The 25,824-nt window shown below is 44.7% G+C and overlaps 1 protein-coding gene across 1 annotated transcript; it reads left to right on the top strand.

Moving 5' to 3' along the window:
• The first annotated feature begins 3,068 nt into the window (after positions 1 to 3,068).
• On the top strand, positions 3,069 to 24,424 carry ACOT12 (acyl-CoA thioesterase 12). The gene is made up of 15 exons (XM_059492691.1): positions 3,069 to 3,177; positions 5,724 to 5,793; positions 6,764 to 6,824; positions 7,793 to 7,894; positions 10,067 to 10,199; positions 12,197 to 12,347; positions 14,989 to 15,108; positions 15,710 to 15,860; positions 16,980 to 17,035; positions 17,396 to 17,456; positions 18,737 to 18,820; positions 20,616 to 20,749; positions 21,988 to 22,116; positions 23,490 to 23,616; positions 24,383 to 24,424. Exons 1-15 carry the CDS (start codon positions 3,069 to 3,071, stop codon positions 24,422 to 24,424), a joined length of 1,530 nt encoding a protein of 509 aa, XP_059348674.1.
• Positions 24,425 to 25,824: the final 1,400 nt, after the last annotated feature.

The raw sequence follows: 25,824 nt of genomic DNA, 5'->3' as shown, positions 1-25,824 counted from the left end.
AGGAAATCTCACAATTAGTAAAATCTCAAATTAACAAAGCAAAACCACTACACGAAATTAATGTTTCTACCTGGTTTCAATCTGAAACTGCCACACTGGTGCCAGCAGCTTAATTTCTCTTTTGCAGCAGTGAAAGGAGAACAGTACAGCTTGGCAGAGATTACTTGAGCACCAAAAGCTGTAAAACACTGTTTTAGTCCAACAAAGACTCTGTAAGGAACTACAGGAGTCAGCTTCAGTGGTTCCTTTGCAGTCCATTACGCTCCTTTAGCTTCTCTCTCTGTAGCTGGAGGGCAGAGTAAATGCAGCTTGTGAAAGCAGAGAATCATTTGGGAAAGCTCATTTCAGAGTGTGAGTTCCCTGGCTGCACTGCCCAGGTGTGTCTGCCACGGGCACTGCTTGTTTGTAGCCCTGTTCCCCACAGGACACCCCCTGCGTGAATCCTTCCCTGAAGCCAAGAGCTTTGTGCACATCAGAGGTGTGATTTTGAAGCAGCAGCTTTCCCTCGCTCCAGCTGCTCCTCTTTCCCCTCACCCCAACACTGCAGGTTGTTCACGTGAGCCGATTTCGATTTTACTTTGCCCCCTGTGACTCCAGCAGCTTTGTAGCTCCTCATCTCACAGCTAACAAGAGAATCTATACCAGGCCAGGCACCCGATCACTGGGACTGTGTTCAACAGAACAACAAACAGCATTATCTTAGAGAATGCCTGAGCATGGCAAGGTAAACCTGAAAACAAATTTACAAATTATTGCCCTAGGCAGGCAAAATGTAATGTAAGGGGTTTTTTAAATAGGAAAATGTTCTGTTTGCAGACCTTTTCTTCTAGCATTTAGGATCCACAGTGTGAGAAACTGATAATTTGAGGTTTTGTCATCTGGATTGAGCAGTTGAGGACAAGGAAAACACTGGCTGCAAACCTTTTACACACTCCCTTCAGATAACAAGGCCAAGGTGTCTCACGGCCACAACAGTCTGTTTTTTCCCTTCAAAAGCCAGAGAAGGAGAGAGATATCAGCATTTTTTTTAAGCAACAGAATGAAAATAAATGTAGGGAATAGTACAACATGCTGATTTTCAGAGCCAGTGTCTTCTGAAGTGTAACAAGTGAGACGATACAGCCGTGGTGTTGCTTGATAAAAAGAGTATGTGCATAGAAACAGAGATAGTGCTATAGCAGTGCAGTGACAGTAACAGACCGTGTGGGAAAAGAACTCCCACTGCACTGAGAAACTCAGTTAAAATCCAAATTTTCCTGGCTGTTACAGATTAAAGCTGGATCTTTAACAGTGTTTAAATGAACAAGTGTTCACGATGTAAACTCATGGATGTATGTTTCTGAGAAACGTGGGAAGCCCTCTCTGGAACAGTAACCACCAGGAGGAAAAGGTGTAAGGAAGGGCTACAGAAAACAGTCCTGGTGCTGCAGTGAAACCACACGGCAACAGTCAAATATAAGCCTTGCATTCTTTCCTGAAAACTATTTACAGTTTATACCCTCTGCTACATTGCAGTAACACATCTGCCTCACCAACACTGACAAGCCCAGGCACTGAGCATCCCCAAAGTGGCTGAGCCTTCGGCAGCAATAACACTACCCATGGCAAAAGTAAAACCTTCACCCTCCCGACAACTCACAAGCTCTTCCTCAGCAGAGCTTGTATTTTCACAGTGTGCAGGGGCAGCAGTATCCTTACCAGCCGTGTGAGGAGGAGGAGGAGGTAAGAGAAGGAGCTCTCTGTGGGCTCTCTGTTGACTCCTGCAGGAATTCGTGACCAGGGCTGTGGCCACAGAGTGGGGAATCCAAACATTCATGCTGGTTCCGCTGCCTTTGGAATGGGAACATGTCTGCCCTGGATGCATCTGCTGGGATGTCAAGTTGGTGACAACACAAGGGGGCACGATTCCAAAAGACAAATAAAAATGAAAGTATGAGTTTGGGGCATTTCAGTGACAGTGGGCAGACCAAAGCTAGCTGTGGCTGCTGCCAGGCTGTGAGGTGACCTCAGAAGTCCTGGGACAGGAGTGGAGGGAACATCCAGTCCCTGGTGCCCTGGACACAACCAGCACCTTCACTGGAGCTGCTCAGCCTGGAGAGGTGCAGGCTGCAGAGAGACCTGAGAGCACCCTCCAGTACCTAAAGGGTCTAAAGGGAGCTGGTGAGAGACTTTGTACCAGGGCAGGCAGTGGCAGAACAAGGGGAAATGGCTTCAAACTGAGATAGTAGGTGAAGATGGGATATTGGGAATTAGGAATGGTTCCCTGGCAGGGTGGGCAGGCCCTGGCACAGGGTGCCCAGAGCAGCTGGGGCTGCCCCTCCCCTGCGTCCCTGGCAGTGCCCAAGGCCAGGCTGGACACTGGGACAGTGGGAGGTGTCCCTGCCATGGCAGGGGTGGCAGTGGGAGGGCTTTAAATTTCCTTCCATGATTCCCCTCAGCACTGGCATCCACCCTCTCATCCTCAACACCCCCTTACTCTCATCCCTTTTCCCTCACCCCTGCCACCTATCCCTTCAGCCCCAGACCCCCTCTTCCCCTCAGCACCTCACCCCTGGCCCCACATCCTCACACACCCTTTCTCCTCAGCCCGGGCCCTCCTTTCACCTCAGCCCCATCCCACTCTTTCCTTCACCCTAGGTACCCCTTCATCCCTCTGCCCAGGCTCCCTTTCCCCTCAGCCCGGGCTCTCTTTCCCCTCACTCCGGGCTCCCTCTCCCCTCACTCCGGGCTCCCTTTCCCCTCAGCCCGGGCTCCCTTTCCCCTCAGCCCGGGCTCATTTTCCCCTCAGCCCGGGCTCCCTTTCCCCTCAGCCCGGGCTCCCTTTCCCCTCATCCCGGGCTCTTTTTCCCCTCACTCCGGGCTACCTCTCCCCTCAGCCCGGGCTCTCTTTCCCCTCACTCCGGGCTCCCTCTCCCCTCACTCCGGGCTCCCTTTCCCCTCAGCCCGGGCCCCCTTTCCCCTCAGCCCGTCCCGGCTCCGCGGGAGGCCGGCGGAGGCGATTCCGCCCCTGAGCGGCGGCGGCTGCGGGTTGTGGCCGCGGTGCCGGGCGGAGCGGGCAGCGTTCCTCCATGGCTGCGTGCATGTGCCGGACCGTGCTGCCGGCCGACTCCGGGCCCCGCGGGGAGCTGGGCGCGGGGCCGCTGCTGCGATGGATGGACGCCGCCGCCTGCCTCGCAGGTACGGGGCCAGCGGGGCCCGGCCCCGGCTCGCCCGGGAGCGGGAGGGGACAGCCCCAGCCCTGGGGGAGGGAAGGTGTCAGCCCGTGGAAGGGAGAGAGGACTTTGGAGGTTGCACCGGGCAGGGTGGAAGGGGCCACAGTGGTCAGAGCAGCGGTCCTGTCCCGCCTCAGAGCCCGGGACACGGGATCGTACAGACACTGCCGGGACGGGACGGGTGAGCTCCGCTCCACACCCTCTATGGGCAGTGTGTTCAGTGTTCTCTGAAAAAGGTCATCACAGCATCCCGGAATCCCCTGAGCTGGGACAGGATCACCCAGTCCCACCTCAGCCCGCCACACACACCCCCAACAATCCCACCCTGGGCATCCCTGGAGCGCTCTCCAAACCCTCCTGGAGCTCTGGCAGAGCCTGTTCAGTGCCCCCCCCCCCCCCCCCCCCACCCTCTGGGGAAGAACCTTTCCCTCATGTCCACCCTGACACAACTCCGTGCTCAGATGGAACTTCCAGGGCATCATTTTCTGCCCCTTGCCTCATGTCGCATTGGTGTGCACCACCAAGCAGAGCCTGATCCATGCTCTGACACCTTTTTTCGGACATTTGTACATGTGCCAAAGGGATGAGGGGATGAAGGACCCTCTCACTCATCTCTTCCCGAGGCTGAGCAGAGCCAGCTTCCCTCGAGAGGAGGGCGCTCCAGTCCCCCAGTCATTCTGGTATGCTGGAGCTCCACGTCTCTCTCGAGGAGCCCAGGAGATTTGGGGTCCAGTTGGGAACAGACACCAGGAGGGTGAGGCGTCAGATGGCACGGGAGAGCGAGGAAGGTGGTGGGAATGTGAGGATGAGGAGAATTTTAAAAAGGAGCAGCAGAAGGGAAGAAAAGAGGTGGTAAGAGATAATCAAGAGAAGGAAGGAAAGTACTAATTTAAGATTATTGGCACTTGTGTGCCAAAAAGAAGGAAAGGTGCCACTGCCTTGGCAGAGGATTGGACTAAATGGATTCCATTCCAGCCCCTCAGTGTTTTAACCCTCAGAAGGGATTTTTTGAGCAGGGGCTGTGCTTTCCCCTCGTATTTTCAGAGGGAGGTCTTCAGATTTTGATATGAAACCTCTGATTTCTCTGAGCTCCTCATGTGATGCTCACTAAAACTACGGGGCTGCTGGGGAGTGAGAGCTCCTGCCTGTTGTGCAGTGCTGTTTTCCAGGCTTCCTCTCTCTTGCCTCTGACACTCAGGACTTTGGAGCAGAGGTTCTCTGTGTTTATACACTCCTAGTACATTGCAGATCTGCCTTTTGGAAGGAATCGTCCCTGGAAACCCCAGGTGCTATGGTCAAATAAATAGTACATCATATTAACTTGCTGTAAAACTTAACTATCTGGTGATTAAGTATTACCAGTAAATAAGATGTTTACCTTTTCCAGATTAGCTTTCATAATTCATACAAAAAGCATGTGTGCTTTTTCACAGCCAAAGGTACCCCAGGGAGATTGTGACGGTGGTCACAAGGGTTTTGAGGGTGAGAGAGAGATAAGAATGTTGATTCCTTGTTCAGAAGGCTTGATTTATTATTTTATGATATATATACTACATTATAACTATACTAAAAAGAATAGAGAGAAAAGTTCTCAGAAGGCTAGCTAAGATAAGAAGAGAAAAGAATGAATAACAAAGATCTGTGTCCCAGCAGAGAGCGAGAGCAGCTCTGCCGTGAGTGGTCAGTAAATCCAAACATCCACAGAAGACTAATCATGGATCCACCTGTTGCATTCCACAGCAGCAGATAATCATTGCTTACATTTGTTGCTGAAACTTCTCAGCTTCAGCAGGAAAAAGTCCTAAGAAAGGATTTTAATGCAAAGATGTCTGCGACAGGAGATGACTAATAGTTCAAATGTAGGTGAAAATATTTTACAGCAGGTGAATTCTGGTTTTGAATTTTCTAAATCTTGTTTGTCTTTGTTTTTATTTATTCCTGCATTTTTGTTGCAGCAATAAGGACAGTGCTTTCCACTGTTGTGACTGCACTAATAAGCTATGTTTTTTACTTACTAATAAGTAGGTTTTTCTCCTGTATCTCAGAATCTTCCACTGACATCAAACTTCCCCATGGATTGCCCTAGTTGATGCTCTTGACATATTGTTTTGAGGGAGAATGATGAGCTTTCTGTGACTCTTTGTGACTCTTTCTGTCATTCAAAATGCTTGTTTTTAAGGCTCTCTTACCAGAATGTTCATTTTTAGAAAAAGACCTTCGGTGGAAGTTTTCTAACTGAGTAAGTTAGTCACTATCATCTAGTCTCATCTCCTGATGTTACCCATAAATAGAAACACCCTTTACAACAGAATCATGACAAAAAATGTAAACTTTAGTCTTATTTAGCTTCTCTTTTTTCCTAAGGGGCGCACTGCAGAGTTGCATTTGGGTGCTCACAGGAAGAAGAGGGACCTGCTGCGTGCAGTCCCTGCCTGTCAGGCACCAGCCCGTGGGTGAGTGGCTGCTGCAGGGGCAGAGTGGTAACTGTGTGTCCCTGTGTCTCTTTTGAAGCTGAGAAACATGCTGGGGTGTCCTGTGTGACAGCGTCCATGGATGACATTCAGTTTGAAGAGGCTGCCAGGTACAAACCAGCGTACAACAGTCAGATGTTTCCCTTCTGCAGGCTCTTACTTGGGAGATAAACTGAGGCATTATAAAATGGGAGACAGCAGAGCCGTGGACTTACACAACCACAGGGCTGAGTCTCAAAACTGCTCTTTTCTACCTGTGATAGCCATGCAGAGGGCAGATCCATCTCACAGGGCAGAAATAAACTCTTGTTAACTTCACTTGGCAGTTGGGATGCCTGGTGAGAAACTGATGGCCCAGTGGTCTCTGGCTCTGGGGGATGGCTGCAGGCCACTGCTTATCTCTGTTAAATAAGCAATACGACCTATAAAATTTACTTTCATAATATAATGAAATCACATTAGATAATTGTCTAGTACTCCAGAATCTCAAGAATTTTTACTAGATAATAAAGTAAAAATTCTGTTTAGTTGTTTGTGTAGGTAAATGAGGAAGAGTGGTTTTCAGAGGGATGAGGTTAGCACAGAACGGACAAGCAGTCCTGCTCTTGGCCAAGACTTGGAACATGAATTCTTTCCCCATCCAAGAGCACTTTTTCCCTGGAGTTATCTACTCATGTGCACACCCCTGTGTGCCAGGGGTGCTTGTGGAGTGTGTCTGAGTGCTCCTGCAGCTGTATGTACTCCGTGATTTCTGCAGGATGTGCTTGTGAGCAAAGCCACAACTCCTGGGTGCACCTGAGCACACCTGCTGCCATTCAGACGCCAGCAGAGAGGAGCAATGCTGCCATTAAGGTTGTGCAGTGGCTCTAATTTTATTGACCAAGTCTGACTGGAGAATAACAGTGTTGAATTGAACACTGAAAAATTCACTTTTTTTCAGTGAATTCTCAGTGCAGCGTGGAAGACACAGACTGATTAATGAGATGTTCTTCACCACTTTTAGGAGTACACAGAGAGGCAGATTCAAGCCCTTACAAAGCTGCATGTTTGCCTGCTATAATGTCTTACTCTTCTTAACAGGGTTGGACAAATTATTGCCATCAGAACAAAGGTGAACAGAGAATTCCAAACCCTCATGGAGGTAAGAGATCAGCACTCTTTTTTCTAAAGATGTTGAAGGAATAGAGCAGAGGTGGGAGCAGCAGAGGAGCACAGCGTGGCTCCAGGTTTATTTGCTCCAGATATCTGCAGATATCTGAACAATAACACTGCCTAATGGCACTGCTTTCAGAGTGCTACAGTTGTGTGTTTCCTGTGAAATAATCCATGTCAGAGTAGCAGCTGGGCCCCAAAGAATTGAAGCCTTTGGCTGGTGTAGTGGGCAGGATGGGAGAGGTGGTGTTGGTCCAGGCCAGATCCACAGAATAGGTGAAGTTCAAAGCATTTTTGAAACTTTTGAAACAAATGTACACATCTCAGGTGTACACATGATCTTAATCTTCGTACTGCAGGCAGTATGCAATGCCTTGCCTGATCACTTCAAATCAGAACTGAACTTTGGGGGTGCTTTTTGTGCATTGTGCCTGTGTCCAAATCCCATCGTTATTAATGGGAGTGATGCATCTCACAGGTAATGTATTCTAAAAGTTTCTAAAAATGAGAAAAAATCAGAATTTTGGTGTGTGTCAGGCCTATGCCACAGGATCGAATCCAGTGTTTCACATGCAAGTGTTTCATTTTGCTTTGCACCCCTAAACACACTTTTTTTGCACATACAGACCTTAGAAACTCATTCAGATGGGGGCTCTGAATGCCACAGAAGAAAATGGAAGATAATATCCCTAAAACTACGTTTAAGTGTCTTTCCTGGTTTTGTAATTTTACCCTACAAGTGATGCTAAACAAACATAACAGTTGTGGTACTAAAAAACCTTTCAGAGTTGACTGAATATTGTGATCACCAGATATGTATTAGTGATTAGAGCAGGTTTTTTACCTTTACGCTTTAGGTGTAAGGACTGATAAAAACTGCACTGTATTGTCTCAAATCAGTTGACTATGATGTAAATACTTTTTTGTCTCCTTCTTCCATCACCTTCTTCCTTGTAGGTTGGCATCAAGGTGACAGTACAGGATGTTTTGACTAATGCTGAAAAGATTGTGAGTGTGGCATATGCAACATATGAGGCCAAACCAGTTGGTGCTGAAAAGGTATTTTTCCTGCTTTCTGCTAAGCTTGGAGTGACTGAGTTTCTGTGAAATAACCCACCTTTTCTGGTTTGTGTAACACAGCAGAAGCACTGTTTATTCTGATCAGCGATAGGAAAAAAGCATTAAGTTCAGACTTTTTGAGATGGAGTCTGGGGGTTTATTTCTAATTTGTTTCTCTGAAATGGTTAGGTCGTTGTTGCTGCTGTCTGTAGTAGGAGTGCCTGTAAAATCTATGTACTGTGTAAGTGGCCTTGCCCCAGTCCTAGTTATTCTAAATGAGCCACAGCTGTGAAGTCCTTAGCTGGGCAGCAGCTGTGGCTCGTGAAGGCTACTGGGATGAAAGGGGGTGGGTTGAGGGCCTTGGAGGAGCCCTGGTGAGGCCACAAGGAGCAGCAGTGCTGAGAGGAGCTGTGTGTGAGAAGAGCTGCTCAGAAGGTACAGACTCTAGAAATAACATAACAGCAGTACGATTGCAATAGCTGTTATTATTAGTTCTATTTCCTCTTGCACATTTGTTCATTGTAGAAGTGAGGTCTTTGAGGGCTGCAGTATTGATGGAGGCAAGGCGTGACAGGGAGATCCTTGTGAGTCTCTCTCCTTTTCAGAAGTTGATTGCAGAGTGGGCTCTTTTATCTTTTACTTCCCCTCTTGGGGAGGTTGTTCACACAGAAGACATTCTTTTTAAGCTCACTTCCAATCTAAGTTGGTTCTTTGCCATTTATGTTGATTGGTTTTCACACCAGGGCTGTTTCTTCTCCCCAGTGTTTGAAATCAGTCATGGTACCGTTGGCCTTCACATCACTGTGCCAGACAGGCACAATCTTTTCAGAATTTTCTTGTAGGGAAGGCCAGGCACTCCTCAGACTCTCCTAAAAAAACTCCCTTTGCATTTAAAATTCTGCTTTCTTGAATGTGACATCATGGATCTGACTTTCCTGTCTGACTGCATGTGTTCTGACAGCACATCTGGCTGTTAAACATCCACTGGAGATTGGCAGAATCATCCCATGAGCAATGAATACATCCAATCACTACTGCTCTCTCTCCTGTGAGGATGTGCCACAGTTGGGAAAAGAAACAGACTGGAGCAGTTTTGCTAAAACTGAAGCCCAGCTCTTGTCTCTGAAAGGCTAATGGCTAAATTTCTGATAGCACTAAAATATTATCAAGTAAGAATTGTTTGTTCCTACTTTGATATCATACTCATAACATAAAACTGTTCACCTTTTGCCCAAATTTCTGGGGAGATTAATTCAGGATTAAATTGGTGATGATTAACTAAGATTAGGCTTAAGACAGGAATGTCCCAGAGGGACTTTGAGAGTTCAGTTCAAATTCCATGACAAACTAAAATCTCAGAGACATTGAAGAATATTTTTTTCAAATCCACTTTTCTAAACAACTGTTTCTAAGGTTGAACAGAGAGAATGTCAGTATAACCACTATCTTAATATTTTAACTGGGCCACATGGGAAAATCTAGGAAGCTCTTGAAAAGGACTGGAAAGGAGGCAATGAATCTGGAAGAGGGTTAGAGGGAAGAGTCAAAGGCTGAGAAACATTAGTGGCTGCACTGCAAGACACAAAATGTTGAATTTGTCTGTGGTGCACTGCTTTGTGCATTATTTTAATGCTTCTGAGGCTAGGCCTTCTAGACAAATCTCACAAGTGATTGTTCAGTGTCACCTGTGGTGTAATTATCCAAATGTAATAATTTTCTTTAAATTACTACATTTGCTTTGGATGCAGTTTGTAATTGAACTGAAATACACAGGAATTTGCACTGACACCACTGACCAGTGCAACTGTATTTATTTTCTGGTTCAAAAATTCTATCCTCAAACCTTCATATTAAGTTCATCTTTTCCTGTCTCTTTTATTTCTTTTTTTTTCTTAAATGAGAACTGTCTTCAACACTGTGTGCTGTCATGGATGTTTGTATTTAGAAGCTAAAAGCACTTTGTCATTGAGTTTTAATGAATGATTCTGAAAGGATAATGCAGAATCTCTTGAACTTTATACCCCATGTTAGTTGTATTATTAAATTTGCCATCTTGGACAGCTGATAGGAAGAAGCTGTAGAAAATGCTGATGCCATTTGAAGTTCCAAGTGCGCTTTGTGACGATTGTGATGTTCAGAATTGTTGTATTTTTTTCCTCTCCATTTGCACAGATTGAGTTAAAACCCATAGAGCTTCAGTCTGAAGAAGACCACCTGGAGTACTTCCTGGCTCTGGAGAGGAGCATAGTCCGTATGGGCTATTTGGAGGTCTTTCAGAAGGTGATACAGGAGAGCAATAGTGAAGGTGATTTTTCTACTCAGCACAGAAGGTGGAACAAACACTTATGAGCAGCTGGAAGGAAGGAAAAAAGCAGGCAAAACATCTCCTTGGGGTTGTGGTGTCAGGTAGAAAGGTCTGTGCCAGATTTGTGGGTAGAGGTGCCAGAGGTGTGTTAGGCACCTCCATTCTATTCTAACAGAGTGGTATTTCTTTGTCTTTCAGAAAGTCCAGATGTGAAAACACAGGGTCAAAGGCCAGGTGTGCATTAAATAGGTGTGAAATGCAGATCTTCATGTGGTTCTGTGTGTGAGGTTTCACAGGTCGACAGCAGTAAATAAACTTCTGTGACACTAGTTGTGATGTAGACAGAAGCATGACATTCATTCAGGCTTATGGCCAAGTCTTTGCCAGAAAGGAAAGTAAGAACTATGTTTATGCCCTGAGATGATTCCCAGCAAGCAGAAGTTTCACTATGTGGAGGTCAAAACAGGTAAAAAAGTTAGAAGAACTGAACAAAGAAACAGGTTCCTCGTTATTTATGGTAGTAATTTCTGTTCTTAAAGAAAGTTGTGCTTGTAAGTTGTTGTGTTCCCTCACAAAAGAAATTACTCAGAGCAGTTAGGAAAATATGCTGGTATTTGGAAAATCTGAGCTGTAGCTCCATGTATAAGTAACAGGCATGATGTAGTTTTACTGAGGAGAGAGTAAACCTGTTATAAACAAAGATCTAACTTGAACAATTTAGTAAGACTTTGTAGAACTGAAGAGTCATGTTTGGTACAAGAAAACAAGCTATTTGTCTTCATGGTAACTGTCTCACAGGGTTGCAGTGTAATAACCTGAGTGACAAATCAGAGGTTGATGGGTTTTGTCTCCACTGCCTTTCCTGGAAATTTCTTTGAAGGATAGTATTGTGCACTAATTCACCTCCTTAAGGAGACAGAAGAAGCAGAGTGGGAGAAGAGAGGAGAGAACATTGTGTGTAAAGGCTGCTGGGGAGCAGCATATGAACAAATCATACCCTGCAAGTGAGGTTTGTTTGACGAGTGGATCTTAGGGAACACCTTGAGTAGGTCCAAAGTACAAGTTAGTCATATGTTTCCACACACTTACATAATCACCAAGTTAGCTAATTATGCCACAAGTCAAAAGTACAATTCAGGTCAAGCAGCTCCTAGCACAGATGGGCACTTTTAAAATTAGTTGATGTAATCTCATGTCTAAATCTTTTCCTGTGAAACACCACCGAAAAGAATTGAGATTAGCGTGAGGATGCAAGGCTAAAGGCTTGAAAGTGACATCAGAATTGTTCAGGTAATACAAGGTGGTTCAGATCCTCATTTCAGTCATTTCACGCAGGTGTTGTCTCAGGCAATTAAAAATTTGTAAGAAGGTGAAATAATTAAGTCCTGCTCTAGTCTTAATTCAACACACCTGTAGAGGTGCCCATCACACACAGTGCAGAGTCTTTGACAGACATTTGAGTTGGTGCTGAACTGCTCTGACAGCCCCTGAAAGCCAGCACACGCTGGGGCTTCAGCTGCTGCTCCCCTGCAGGACCTGCCCCTGACAAAGGGACACAAAACTGCTCCTGCCACAGAAACTGCCCTGGACAGAGGTACACAGAACTGCTCCTGACAGAAGGACGCAGGAACTGCCCCAGACAGAGTGACACAGAACTGCTCCTGACACGGGAACTGCCCCTGACACAGGGACACAGAGCTGCCCCTGACAAAAATGACACAGACTGCCCCTGACACAGGGACACAGAGCTGCCCCTGACAAAAATGACACAGAACTGCCCCTGATACAGGGATGTGGGGATGCACTGAGGGCTGGCAGTAGCAGCTCCTGGGAGAACAGAGAAAACGTTCAGCTTCTTATTGCTTCCCTTGCAAACCACAAGGCTCTTCTGTGCCTTTCTGTTTGTCTTCTTTTTGCTGAGTCTGAACAAGCTGCTCTCTTCACCGGCTGTGCTTTCTTCTGAAAGCATTCATTGATGCATTGCTGCTCTGTTTCAGATCCTTGTGAAGATAAAGATGCAGTTTCAGCTGAGCATACCCACGTACAGAGCACTGAGCTTGTCCTGCCTCCTCATGCAAACCATCATGGGAACACTTTTGGTGGCCAGATCATGGCTTGGATGCAGACAGTGGCAAGCATTTCAGCAAGGTACTTTGCTACAGCATTGTCTCTCATGTGGTTCTAAGTGGATGTGCTTTTAATGTTAAAGGTTTCACAGGGATTTATTTGATGAAGAATACAGACCCAGGCCTTTGTGACTTGTCTTCCTCCTCACATTACAGGAGGCCTTTGAACTATTTAAGTGGTACATCTCCCACAGCATGCCATGCCACTGAGACTCAGGCATTATTCTGTTACACATACAGAGCCTAAGGCAAAAGAGGCTGTGTTACCTTTCTGGGAATCTTTGCAGAAAGCCAGCATTGGATACAGGAACAGAAACCTGCTCTCCTTGTGCTTGGTGCAGTGCTTTAGAAAAAAAGTTAGTTGTTTAAGCAAGATCAGACCAATACTCACCCTGTATCAAGTGACATCCAAAAATGAACAGCCTGCCAGAACTTAGTCTGCAGATCCTCGTGATGCCAGAAGAAAAATAAGTCAGAGTAAAAGGATCCACATAAACAGGCTTTGTTTGGTTGGTGTGTGCACAGAATGGATGCATAACCCTCAACAAGTCACTTGACTTTTCAGTCCCTCTGAGTTGCAACAATTTTAGCAGTTTAAAGAGCTCGGGCCTCTTCAGGTAAAGAGAACAAAATATATTTTGTGATGCTGCCTACCAGTGTGACCCAGGCACATAATCACTTAATTCCTCTTCCCTGGAGTCAAACCCTTGTTTGTCTCCCTTCCTGTTCCTGGACACTGCACAAAGCTTCTCTGTAAGCAGCACTCAAGTTTCAGTCTGAATTCTCCTTGCATACCGAGTGACCTAATTCACTGCAGGGACGTTAGATATGTTTTCCCTTTTTATCTTTAATAATTAAATGACTTCTCCATTCCTTATTCCTGTGGTTTTGATTTGTATCCAGTGGTTGTACTGATAACAACAGATTTTCTGTAGTGGTTGGATAAACAACTTGTTTTAGTAACAACAGAGTGCACTGACCCTACCCCCGTGTGCAATTCCAGTGGCTTGAAGGGACTGCTGCAGATTTTTGCTGTAATATGACTCAGAATATTTACCTGTTTTCATCTGATGAGTTTTACCTTGTGGGAGTCACATGTAGATTTAAAAAAGGAAGGGAGACATCAGCAAATGGAGTACTGGACCAATTTTCTTTGAACTAATTAATGTCAAACATGATTACTCATGTTGGGAATTTCAGGAATAATAGCTGGTGTCAGAGGCTGGTTGAAAGCAGAGATGTTGTAGTTTTTGCTTGAGAAGTAACTACTCTCACTATGAACCTTTTGTGAGGCCACTCAGACCCTACCTCTGAAGGTGCCAGGTAAGAGTTTCTATGGCCACAAACTGTGATGGAGGAACAGGAGAGGAGGGATAAGCCTGAAAAAATAAATTTCTAACAGCATTTTAAAGGTTACTCACTCTCCTTCTCACTTCCCCACCACCTTTTTTTGGTCCAGACAGAAAATTGTGCAGATAGCAATACAACCATTTGAATATTAGTAATATTAGCTTGAACTTGATGGATACTTTCTTATTCCTTACATTTTCAATAAAAGCATTCAGGGTGTACTTTTCCAGGAAAGAAATTAATATTGAAGCCTGATTTCTGGCTTGCTCCTCTCCTCATCATTATTGTGTTTGCATCTTTAGAGTGAACATTGTAAATAAAATCAGCGCTTAGCATTTTAAATCAGAGGAGCAAATTATTTTAATTTAATTACAAAGTAATTCCAATGTATTAGACTATTGAAGAGATGTACCAGTCAGTTAATTAGCTGCAGATAATTGTGTGCATTTAAAAATACCGGTACATTAGTTTTCAAAGTGCAGTTGAGTTAAAAGCTAGAAGTGCTACAAAACTGTATTTTCAAATTTAGAAAACCTCATCATGGAGCAGTCTATCCTAGATGTGCACATGGGCTCCTTACTGAGAGCAGTGTGTTGCTAAAAATAAATGTCATATATTGTAAATTGTCCCCTCTTCCTGTGATGCACAGACTTCCCAGTAGAAAGTGAGGGGCTTTGAATACATGCAGAACTGATGAAGAAACCTGATTTTTGCCTGCTCCGGAGAGCTTGGAAACAATATTCTTTTCACTCAGACTGCATCTGATAGCCATGTGAGGGTTTTTTAATTCTCATTTCATATCACACTAGCAGAAAGCATCTAAAACCAAGCAAAAAGTACTAATATTAGGACTAGATAACTTGACATGGTATTGCTTGGACACTGTCCCTGGTGCTCAGCCTTTCTGTTCAGGTTTTCTTTAATTGTTTAAAGGCCTTAAGGTCTGACATTTTCACACTGCTCAGGGGCCTGCTCCCCATGCAGTCCTACAGAAAGTAATGAAGCTGTGAGGTAAGTGGTTACGCTGTAGGTAAGGGATTCACAGTCTGGCTTGGAGAGAGGGCAGTCTCAAGCAGTGAGAATTAATTGGCGTTTCTAAAACGTGCTGGAAACGTAACAGCATGACACAAGTGGTATCATGATGGTTGAAGCTCGAGTTACATGCTCTTGGAGCTGACCATGCTGGCGTGGAGTAGATCAGTGCAATTTAGTGACCTTCCAGGTCCTGCAAGCCCTGTTTCTGTGGTCGGTCACGCTGGCTGTGATTTTAGCACAGCTGTGTTTCGGTCTGTCTCTCTGTGTTTCTGTTCCAGCCGCCTGTGTCGTTCACGCCCCATCCTGAAGGCAGTTAACAGGTTCAGATTCTGGGGGCCGTCCTTTGTGGGTGACCGCCTGGTCTTCAATGCCATTTTCAACAACACTTTCCACAGCAGGTAAGGCTCCTCATCTCTCCCTGGGCCTCTCCAGCACTGTGTGTTTCACGTTTCATCAGCAGGATTTTCATTAGTCAATTAATTGTTCTTCAGGTGGGACTTGGAGGCATGTATCTGTGTCTGTAATTTTGTCTATGTGCCCTTTTTTTGGTTTCACTTTTATCAGTGGAAGTTGTTTTAAAAAAAATTATTCTCTGACTTTCAGTTTAAAGATCATTTGTCACCAAATCCCACTCCTGCAAATTCAGACAATAAATATTCCTCTGAAACTCAGGGATTTTCAAGGGCTGAGTTGCTCCCAGAGATTTAACTCTTCAGAAGATTCCAGCTTCTTGCCAGGATCTTCCCATCTTGGCATTTATTGACAGACGGCATTCTATTTATTGCTTATTTTTGGTAACACTATTTAGCTACTGCCATCGTTTATTTTATTTCAAAGGTGTGCCTGTCCAGATGGAGTAATTGATTTGCTGTGCTAGAGAAGGTATTTGAGTCAGGCTTCCTGCACAGCTGCAGGCACTGCAGTCCTCTCCAGAATGTCTCAGGGCTGATTCTGCACCACTGGCAGCAGCTCAGTGATTTATTTAAACTGTCCTTGCAGTGTGGAGGTTGGTGTCCGTGTGGAGGCTTACAGCTGTGGGGAGTGGATCCAGGAGCAGCCACGGCACATCTGCAGTGCATTCCTCACTTTCTCTGCTTTGGATGACAGAGGGGAGCCACTCACCTTCCCCAGGGTCAGGCCCACTACTCAGGTGAGCTCAGCAGTGGGGTGGGCACCACAGCCTTGCTGGGGAAGCAAGGACCAAGCAGGGCACTGCAGTGCATCTTCTTGCGGGAGAGAAAAGCTCCAAATGAAGTGCTTGCCCTCAGGTGAGAGCTTTGTTATTGTTAGCTTCAGTCTTCCAAAAGTGAGAGGCTCTGTGGAGAATCCTCATGACTAGAGATTCTGTGGTTGATGGAGAGAACCACAGAGAAGAAGAATCTGATGTGTTTGGAGATTTTTCCACTTGTCTGTGTCTTGTGCAAGTTCCACTGACTGTAGATGAAATTTATAAGTATTCAGTGAATAGTTATTGTTATAAACCCTTAACAAAGGTGAGAAATAGAGTGAAGAAAGAAGTCTGTGGGAATCGAATCCCATGACGTGGGTGGGCTTTCCAGTTGCTTTGACATGGAGATCTCAGTCTCAGTTTATGTTTCCCTGAAAGTGGTTCATGAAGCACTTGAAGCAGTTTGACTGCTATTGTTGAATTATTTGCTGTGTTAACATCTGTCACTAATCTTCCTGCTCCAGTTACAAGAATTTTAGAGAGCCAGTGTAGGCAGAAATGAAATTAGTTTTTAACATCAGAGACCTTATTTTTTATAGGATGGGAACTAGACAAATGAATCAAGGTGTCTTATGTACTCACTGGGGCAGTAAGTTTACTACTGCCCACTGCAGGCTGTCCAAGAGGAGAAACTGACTTTGAAAAATACGATTTCCCTTTATGCTTTGAACACCAGATGATGATAAATTAGGTTAATAGTTTATTTGGTGGGTGGCACATTTAGAAAGAGCAGAATGTGTGTGGTGCACTGCCCAGCTGCAACTGCTTTAGGACCAAAGAGCACCTGGCGGATGCTGCAATAATACAACTCTTCTATCACATTGGTTTTTTTCAAATTTCAGAGAATATTGCTTAGGGAAAAAGTAAACCACTAGTTTTCTGGGTTAGCCTGTAGAAAGGCCATTGCGCAATTACTCTTTATTTGCTTGTATTTTTGCTCTGGCATTTGTCCATCTGGAATAAATAATTTTTAGTTGTCTTTTTTCAGGCTTTGTTCTAAAATAATGAGATTTGTTGCTCTCTGGTTCACTTTTCCTGCAGGTTGGTGTGAGGAGGTACTTTGGAGCTATTGCCAGGAGGAGGATTCTGCTCAGCAGGTATAGCTGGGTCACTGGCAGGTCTTGATTTTGAAAACTTAATTGCATAATCCACTAAATAAAGTAATTGAACTCCCCTTAATATATATATGACTGTTATATGACATACATTTGCAAAAAAATTTGTTTTCAATGGCACTGAAATTGTTAGAAATTCTTGTCTCAAAACTTGTTTGCTCTGGAGGTTATTGTGTTTCACTGTCTTTCTTGGAAAGAAAAAGCAGTTATTGCAAACCAAAACTTGATAAAGTGCCTGTATTTAGAAGACACTTAAACCTATAGAAAGTGATTTTTCCTAGCATACACAGATGTGTAAAGAACCAGTTTATTCTACTGTGTCTCTTTTTAATTATGTTTTAGTAAATGCATCCTCTCTGCTAAAGAAGACAAGCCCTCTGATGCCTGGGAGACAAGCAACCAGGTAATCTGTAGGTGCATAAAAAGCTGTATTTGTGCACCTTTTGGGGTGTGTGAAGCAACTGTTCAGGCTGTGGCAGTACAGGTGGACCCTCTGAAGTTTTGTGGTAGTCGTGAGGAATGGATGGATGTGTAACACAGTGAAATGTCTCTTTTGGTGTAAAAAGAGGGAGTAGATGGTTCACTACTGATCTAAGAGTGAGTTCAATAGAAGGATCTAAAATAGTCTTTAAAACACGTGTATACAAGTGGTCCCTTAAGGTCTCCTGCAGATTTATCCCTCAGTATCCCCAGCTGTTATAAAAGCTGAATTCTCCTGTAGAGGAAGTAGTTTGGGGTTTTGGTTTTTGTCTTTATCCAGCCACAGAATGTCTGAAAAATTGCAGTGAGGACACCCTTTAGTAAGTGCAAAAAGGGGGGGGAGAGATAGCACCAGAGAGATGAACATTGGAATAGCTTAATGGAAAGATAGGGGAAATCATTTTCATTCCCAGATTCCCTGCACCAAGTGTCTCTGGTTTGGACATGCTGGGCCACTGTCTGTGTCCATGTCCTGTAGTGAATGATGCTGAACCTGAATTTAGGTGCATTAATAAATAAATTAAATGTTGTTTCAGTGTCCAGTTTTTGTAGCTAAAGCAGCTTTTTTTCCCTTTTTTTTTTCTGCAGAGCAGCAAATGTAAATATGCGCACAGTGATAAAAATTGCTTGGTTAAGACTTATTTCCTATGAAATCAAAGCCTGTCATAAACACTCTGAGGCTGTATTCTCTTTATGGAGTGGTTAAACGAGAACTCCATCCATTGTAGCCAAGCACAAAGAATGGCTATATTTGCATTTTCTTTGCTTGTGAGCCTGCTGTGAAAAACAATTGCCGAGATGGACCCAGCTTGGTAGCAAAGAAGAGGTTAATTTTCAAGTAGATTCTAATTGCTTAAGAGGAAGATGTACAAAACCATTAATTCAGTGGTCTGAGAGGTTATCTGTATTGTCTCCCTGTTGGTCAAAGTTGTTCTTCACAGCTTTATAACTGGAGAAGCTGAAAATAGTGTTTTGTTGTCCTTTAATTAAGATTGTTTTGCCAACAGCCATGCGAGTGCATCAGGAAGCCACTGGAAGTGTTTTAATTCAGAAACTACTGAAGTGTGTTTTCACTTACAAGGAGAATAAACATTTGTTTGCAGTTGAAGCATAATGATGGGGAAAAAGAGCACCTCATTTCTGCAATGTTCAGTGAAATGTACCCTTACCCCTCCATTTACAGACACATGTCTTGTGTTTCAGGCATATTTGAATTGCAAAAACGTGGCTGCGCTGACACTTCAGGCAGGAAAACCAGGGTGGGGCATAACCAAGACTCTGGACGATGTAAGTGCAGAAAAGAAATTACAGAAATCTGAAAGCAAAGGACCTCCCTGTTTGTGAAGGGTTGTTCTAAACACAAAATCAGTGAGGACACCTGTGTAAACCAGTTCTAGCAGAGGAGGACGCTGCTAGGAAAAGCAGGAGAAAGGCAAGGGAAAACAGGGTGTTAACCCTGTTGCAGTGCATGTTTTCCAGAAAATGGAGAGACATCTGGCATCTGCCAAGGCTGAGTTTCTGAAATGTGGTTAGTGACTGGCAGTTTACTTCCAGATCATGCCAATCCAGAGGTGTTTTGGCACAATAAATGACTTTTTCTGTATTTTACTCTGACCTCCTGTGCATTGCAGGCTATGGAACATTGCTTAGTGACTCTTGCATGCAGACAATAAGATACTTAAGTAAGGGCAGATAGAAATGATAAGGAATTCCAGTGATGGCAAAGCTGCCAGTGCCGTGTGTAGGTTGTTCCAGTGGTTAAATATTTCAGTAAACACTGCTATGCCAAATAAGCAGCAAGCAACTCTGTATTTGTATTTAGAGCTGGGACAAGCAAGCTTGAAGCAGCTCCTGGAGACAGGCAGAGACAACAACTGGGGTTGTTCCTCCTGGGGAAGAGGAGGCTTTGGGGAGACCTTGAAGCACCTCCCAGTACCTAAAGGGGGAGGTACAAGAAGTCTGGAGAGGGACTGCACAAGGGGGAATGATCCTAAAGTGCAGATCTGTTCCCTTTTCCCTGCAACTGGAATGACCCCAAGCTGACTTGGCAGTTTTTGAAGGTAAAAAATGGCATTCTTCATGTCTTTGACACAAAGCCACAAGGCTTGTAAGGCTGCAGAGATAATCCAGCCTTGCCAATGTTCACTTAGCAGAGAGGTGTCTTGACAGCTGCACCTGCTGCTTTTATTTGTGATTTCTCAAGTCTAGAAGACTCCTAGAACAACATGATTTCTGTTCTGTGCCATAGAGGAATATTGATGCTGACCTCCTGTAGATGGTTTTTAAAGCTCTTAAGCATTTAATTTTACACCAAACTTTACTTCAGAAAGGTGTTTGCTGGATTAAGTTGGGGTTTATTTCCTCTTCCAAGATAGGACAATCCAGAGAAATACAAAATCTGTGTTGTTGCAGAAATGCAGAAGAAACAAAAGATTGCTCATTTTTGATGCAGAAAAAGAGAACCAAAACAACAAAACCTCAAAAGTGATGATGAACCTTATGAATTTTGCATCACTTGGAAATGCAAATCTGTTAAACTTCTCAGGATTTGAGAGGCAATAAAGCACATGAATTTGGGAGTAAAATTCGCTAATTCTAAACACTCTGTTGTACCCATCCTCTTCCATTTTATGGGGTTTGTGGGAGGTGACAAACCCTTCTTGTTGTGTGCATTGTGATGTACAGGTTATTCCCTTTGAATTCTCTGTTTTGGGATTTAGGCCTATGAGTAGAAATAGACCCAAAATAATCAAGGCAAGATAGTACAGGTGGGGAATGAGAAACGCAAAACTGATTTTAAGTAGTTATGCAGAGTATCATCAGTTCTGGGTGCTCTGCTTCACAGAAGAGAGCAAAGGAGAAAAAGAAGGATATTTTGGAAAGGGAAGTGCAGGGTTGCTCTAGGGGCAAGAGGGCTAAGCCAAGGTGTGGCTGATTTGCGTGGACAAGGGCATGTGTCATTTCCCAGGAACTCCTGAGAAAATCTGCCTGAAGTCCTAAATGTGTAACATTTATGCATCTAAACATTTACAGTAATAAATCTTTGTTTCTAATACATGCTGCCTTTATTTTTTTCCCCCAGGTGAAAATCTGGACCCACAAGGAGGGTGATGTGCTGTCATTTAAGGTGGAGATGCAGGTGAAGGTCCCATCCCACGTAGCCTTCTCCCTGCTGTCTGACTTCAGGCTCTGCCAGCGCTGGGACAGACACTACTTGTGAGACCCTGTCTATTATATTCATATTGTTGTTATATTATTTCTAGAGCCCCATACCTTATGAGCAGTTCTTCTCAGCAGTGTCATTGTTGCTTCACAGTCAGGGCTCCTCCCAGGCTCTCCCTGACCGGAAAGCCCACTCCCTTTTATCCCAGTTGCCTTCACGAGCCACAGCTGCTGCCCAATTAAGGACTTCACAGCTGTGGCTCATTTAGAACAAGTAGGACTGGGGCACAGCCACTTGCACAATGCATATGTTTCACAGGGACTCCTACTACACCTGTCCTTGTCTGGGGCTCTGAGTCCCCTGACCTCTCCTCTCCTCTGTCACAGACACTCCTGTGAGACCCTGCCCCGTTAGGAACAAAATGTTGTAGGAGTTCGGCATCAAACATTGATTAGTCAAAATATGGGTTTTGGTTTTTTTGTAGTGTAGAAGTAAAATTTGGTTTGTGCTTAGTCTGGTTCCAAAATACAGAGTGCACTGTGTTTTTCAAAAGAATTGAATGCTCTGTATCATTCAAAAGAAGGGATAGGAGAGAGGTCATCTTTTTCTTAAATAAGCACTGCTCCAGTCCTAGGCAGGTGTATGTTAAAAGTTTTTGAAGAAAAACCCAAAACTAGTCAAAAAAGAAAAAGTTTAAAGTAAGAACTGAGGTGGATATATTGTGCATGCTAGCTTGAAAAATTAGGGAAAAGCTGGACTCCTTCATGTTTGTGCTGTTGGAGACACTGATGCTCAATTTCACAGTCAAAGTGAGAAATCAAGAAATGGGGTCCTTCATATTTTCAAAAAATAACATGTTTGAAAGTTTGTATGATTTGAAACAAGTTTTGGAATGGCTCTAAAAGGTGTTTGAGGTTTTTTATTTACCTTTTAAGGTGTAGAATAGTGATTAGAGACAGTTGAATTGAAATTGTACTGATTTGATATGGCGAAGCATTTTCAGTTAGTTATTCCATCCTGAAAGATTTTTACCTGAGGGTGGAAGTGGAACTTTAGGGATATTTGAAAATCTACAAATTCTACTGAATTTACAGCTTATAACAAACAAAATCTAAAGAAATCCTGCTGATGAGGTGTTGCAGAAAACCTAAATGTTTCACTCTCTCCGCCTTGCTGCTGGAACATGAAGACGAAAGGTGCAGTGTCAGGATGAGCCCGTTTGCACTGAGTTTGTTGGAGGAGCTGCAGTTGCACACACAGGGCCTGAGGTGTGTGCTAAATGTCTTCACAGGGCATGTGAGGTCCTGCAGGGTGTGAGTGAGAGGGAAAAGATTTACCACGTCATCTCTGGCCCCACGGCAGGCCGCCAGCCCAAGGACTTTGTGATTCTGGTATCCCAAAGGGAGCCCTGCCAGCCACAGCGAGTATGGCTCTGATTTTAACTCTGAGCACTTTGGGGATGCAGTCTGGGCTGCTGTCACCTTGAGCTGTCACTGGGTGACAAAAGGGCATTTTACTGTCTAAGGAGTGAGATTCCTTGGTTGATGCCTGAGTTTGTACAGCCAGATTTGCTTTGCAATGTTAAGGTGCAATGAAATAAATACAGATCATCACAAATCTTTAGCATAGTCCAGTATTGATTCCCTGACAGTGACTCTTTGGGAGTGGTCTACCAGGAGGGCAAATAGGCCAGAATTTCAAAAGGGCAAACGGAGAAAAACAATCATGTCTCAGAGAGCATGTCAGTATGCTGAAGCACCTAGCTGGGAGTTTATTTGTTCTTTGTTTGAAGTGACTTTGTACTCCCATTTCACGCAATTACAGAGTTTTTGTTTAGTCAAGGAACTTCTTGACACCTCACACATTTATTGTGTCTGTGAATTCTGCCAAGTCCCTTGCTCAGTTTAACATTTCCTGCTTTTCAAAGTTTTATTATTTTTATTAGATCTCTTTTTGTTCTTACACAGTGAAACATGGGCAAATGGAACGTTTTGGTCCATCTTACCTTTCTCTATTCTGTTTCTTTTTGACATTCAGTGATTCTTCCAGTTAGGCCTAAAAGGCAGCACTCTGTATTGTGCTTGCCTTCCCCCTCCATGAGGGGATTGAATGAGTGTGGATACCTTTACTGTGGCCACACTGTGAAGCCTCTGGGTAAGGCTTGTTCCCTGATGCAGTAAACATGAGCTGAGGAGAGCAGGGTAAAATAAAAAGAAAAGGTGGGGAATTGTTCTCTGGCTGCCACAGAGGTCTCCTGCACTGGGCTCTGTGTGAAGCCTCACTGAGGCTCAGCAGGGGCCCAGCTTGGAACCAGGATCGTGCAAAACACCCGAGCTCCTCTGCCCTCCTGTGAAAAAGATGTGTTGTTGTCACTCCCGTGAACGTTTCCAACAAGAGGAAGGGTGAGATGTGTGGTGTTGTGAGGTCCCCAGGACAAGGTGAGAGATGAGAATTGACTCCATGTTCTCAGAAAGCTGATTTATTATTTTATGATATTATATTAAAGGAAATGCTAGACTAAAACTATAGTAAAAAAAGAGAAAGGATACATCAGAAGGCTAGACAAGAATGATAATGAAAGCTCGTGATTGACTCAGAGTCTGACACAGCTGATGGTGACTGGTCATTAGTTAAAAACAATTCACATGTTTGGATAAACAATCTCCAACTACATTCCAGAGGAGCAAAACATGAAGAAACTGAGGCTTCTCATCTTGCCAGGAGAAGAAATCCTGGTGAAGGGATTTTTCAGAAAATATCACGGTGACAGTGATGCTTGTCCCCGCCCTGCAGGATGCCTTACACGGTGGCAGTGAGGTCGGTGACCCACAGGGCGATGCCCCCACGCCCAGAGTACTCCAGGAGTGAAATCCTCTGTGCTGGCTTCCAGATCCACAGCACCAGCAGCAGCTGCTGCACTGTGAGTAACCCTGCAGGGCCCAGCTGTGCCCCCTGCCCTGTCCCCCTGCCCTGGGGCTGTCACCTCACCTGAGCTGAGACTGCAGAGGGAGCAGCCAAATAGCTCCAAAAAAAGGAGCTCAGTCTGGGTGTGTGTGGAGTCTGTCTTGCCCAGCTTTGGCCAATGTGACTGTTAGAAATGAGCCCTGAACCCCTACCCCTCCAGGCTTCTAAAACACACCCCTAGAGGATGTGCATTGCACTGGTCTCTGGCGGTGTGTCTGTCTTTCCACTGACTACAGAGGCCAAGGAATTGGTTCAAATTAAATTCATTGCTTGAACTTTCATATGCCAGGAATCACACAATCTGATTCCCATCTCTGGAGCCATGGCCAATCTTCTTCGCCATGGGAAGGCTAAAACTTTTCCATTTAAGAAAACACATTTCTGAAAACTTCCAGCAGCACTTGGTGGCTGCAGTTCCTTTTTTGGGGCAGCAGGTTTGCTCACAAAGCAGACATATTTGGTATGTTATACACAAGTGTTTCTTGCTGTACTGCTCTGTACATTTACCTGCAGATGCTGGAGGGTGTGGGAGCAGGGAGGACACCACATCACTGGGGTGCTGTAAAAAGGCATGCTTTTTGCAAATTATTGCCTTCAGGTTCACAAGCACTGTGGGCTTCTATTCACATCCATGAAAGCTATGGTACTCATCCAGGCTCTGCAAAAAATGGCTAGCTTGCAATCCATAGGCTTTTTTGTTTCATTTACTTTTGTTCAAACAGGTGTGTTACTTCAATCAAGTGACATCAGGAGTTATGCCTTAGTTAACTGCAAATCTTACTGGCTCATCAAAATCCATTGAAGACACTGCTTTGGACTGTATAAAGTTCTTGGAGCTGGAAGGCAGCAAGTGCTGAAGTTAAAAGCAGATTTCAGAAGGGACATCTGAAGATTATCAAGCAGTTCTGGTTGAAATTCCTACAAGGGTGTGGATCATTCTTCTGTAGGTGACTTGCTTCAGATCATGTAGTCAGTATTGGGCTTCAGCCTGAAAATACCTGGTACAAGCATTTCCTATCAAGCCAAGCTTAGGCCTTAGGCTCTAAATTCAATCTTTAATTTAAAAAAGATTAAGGAACAGATTCTGCTTTTGATTGCATGAATGAATTTCATGTAGATGGAGGCAGAACTTGGCTCAGTAGAGCTGTAGTTCATAAGAGTATTTCACTGTTTTAATGTTACATTAAACAGAGTGGCATCCAGGCAGCTTTAAATACCACCCTGTGAGAGGTTGTCCAAATTTTCCCTCCTCTGCCTCACGATTGTCATTGGGAGACGACTGAAGAGAAGACCCCCCGTCTAGAATCTCTGGGTGTGAAGGAGAAAAGTCACACGCCACGGGCCCTGAGAGCTGAAAGCTCAGTGTTCAGCTGTTGTTTTCACAGGAGTGTTTGCTGTATGCTAAGAAGGCAGCACCGTGCTCTGTTTGCAACAATAGCAGCTCTGGAAGCTGCCCAGCTCTCGGCCTGGCTGGACTTTTCCTGAGTTTCGGATGGTCTCCCACAGAAGACCCTGGCCTGTTTTACAACCACCGTGACAGACAGACGGAGATGTGAGAAGCTTCTCCACCAAGGACTGAGACATGAAACTCCTGAAAGGCCCCTCTGCTCCTTCCAAGGACTGGGACTGAAAACCCCACCGCGGGGGAGGTGTGTGGGAGGCAAGCTGACTGAAGCGAGATGTTTGCCTGCAGATTGTGACCACTGGAGCAAGAAAACAATGGCTCTCATTTACTGCTGAGAACATGGGCATCTACATGGCGGACTTTCACAGGTAGCCTCCCTAACCTGGTAGCAATATCTTTCCACTCCAATGGAAGTAACATCCAATGAACAGTGATATTGCACATCATTCTTACCCCACAATCAGATCTCCCTGAGGTACACATCGTGTTGTTCCATCTCTTTGCCTGATCTACCACGTGCAACCTGGTCCCTGAGCAAAGACAACCCCACAAATGGGTTTGTCTGTACTCGAGGCAGAATTGATCCACACAGTCTTCCCTAACAAACCTCTGATATGTACCACTGGGACTTTGTCTCCTTCTATTATATTCAGGGACTCAGACTGGGCAGGACCTGCTCGGTTAGTGGAACCTCGGGTGTTAACTAACCAGGTGGCCTTTGCTAAATGCTGCTCCCAATTTTTGAAAGATCCCCCAGCC

This window comes from Ammospiza nelsoni, chromosome Z (assembly GCF_027579445.1).
Source record: "Ammospiza nelsoni isolate bAmmNel1 chromosome Z, bAmmNel1.pri, whole genome shotgun sequence".
Taxonomy (NCBI): Eukaryota; Metazoa; Chordata; class Aves; order Passeriformes; family Passerellidae; genus Ammospiza; species Ammospiza nelsoni.
This window is presented reverse-complemented; position numbering and strand designations above follow the sequence as displayed.

Excerpts from the sequence above, each read along its gene's own strand:
- ACOT12 (XM_059492691.1), top strand. The coding sequence starts at position 3,069 with ATGGCTGCGTGCATGTGCCGGACCGTGCTGCCGGCCGACTCCGGGCCC. Across the intron at positions 18,821-20,615 it reads TAACCAAGACTCTGGACGAT|GTGAAAATCTGGACCCACAA; the intron begins GTAAGTGCAGAA and ends TTTTTCCCCCAG. Across the intron at positions 23,617-24,382 it reads CCAGCAGCAGCTGCTGCACT|GTGTGTTACTTCAATCAAGT; the intron begins GTGAGTAACCCT and ends TTGTTCAAACAG.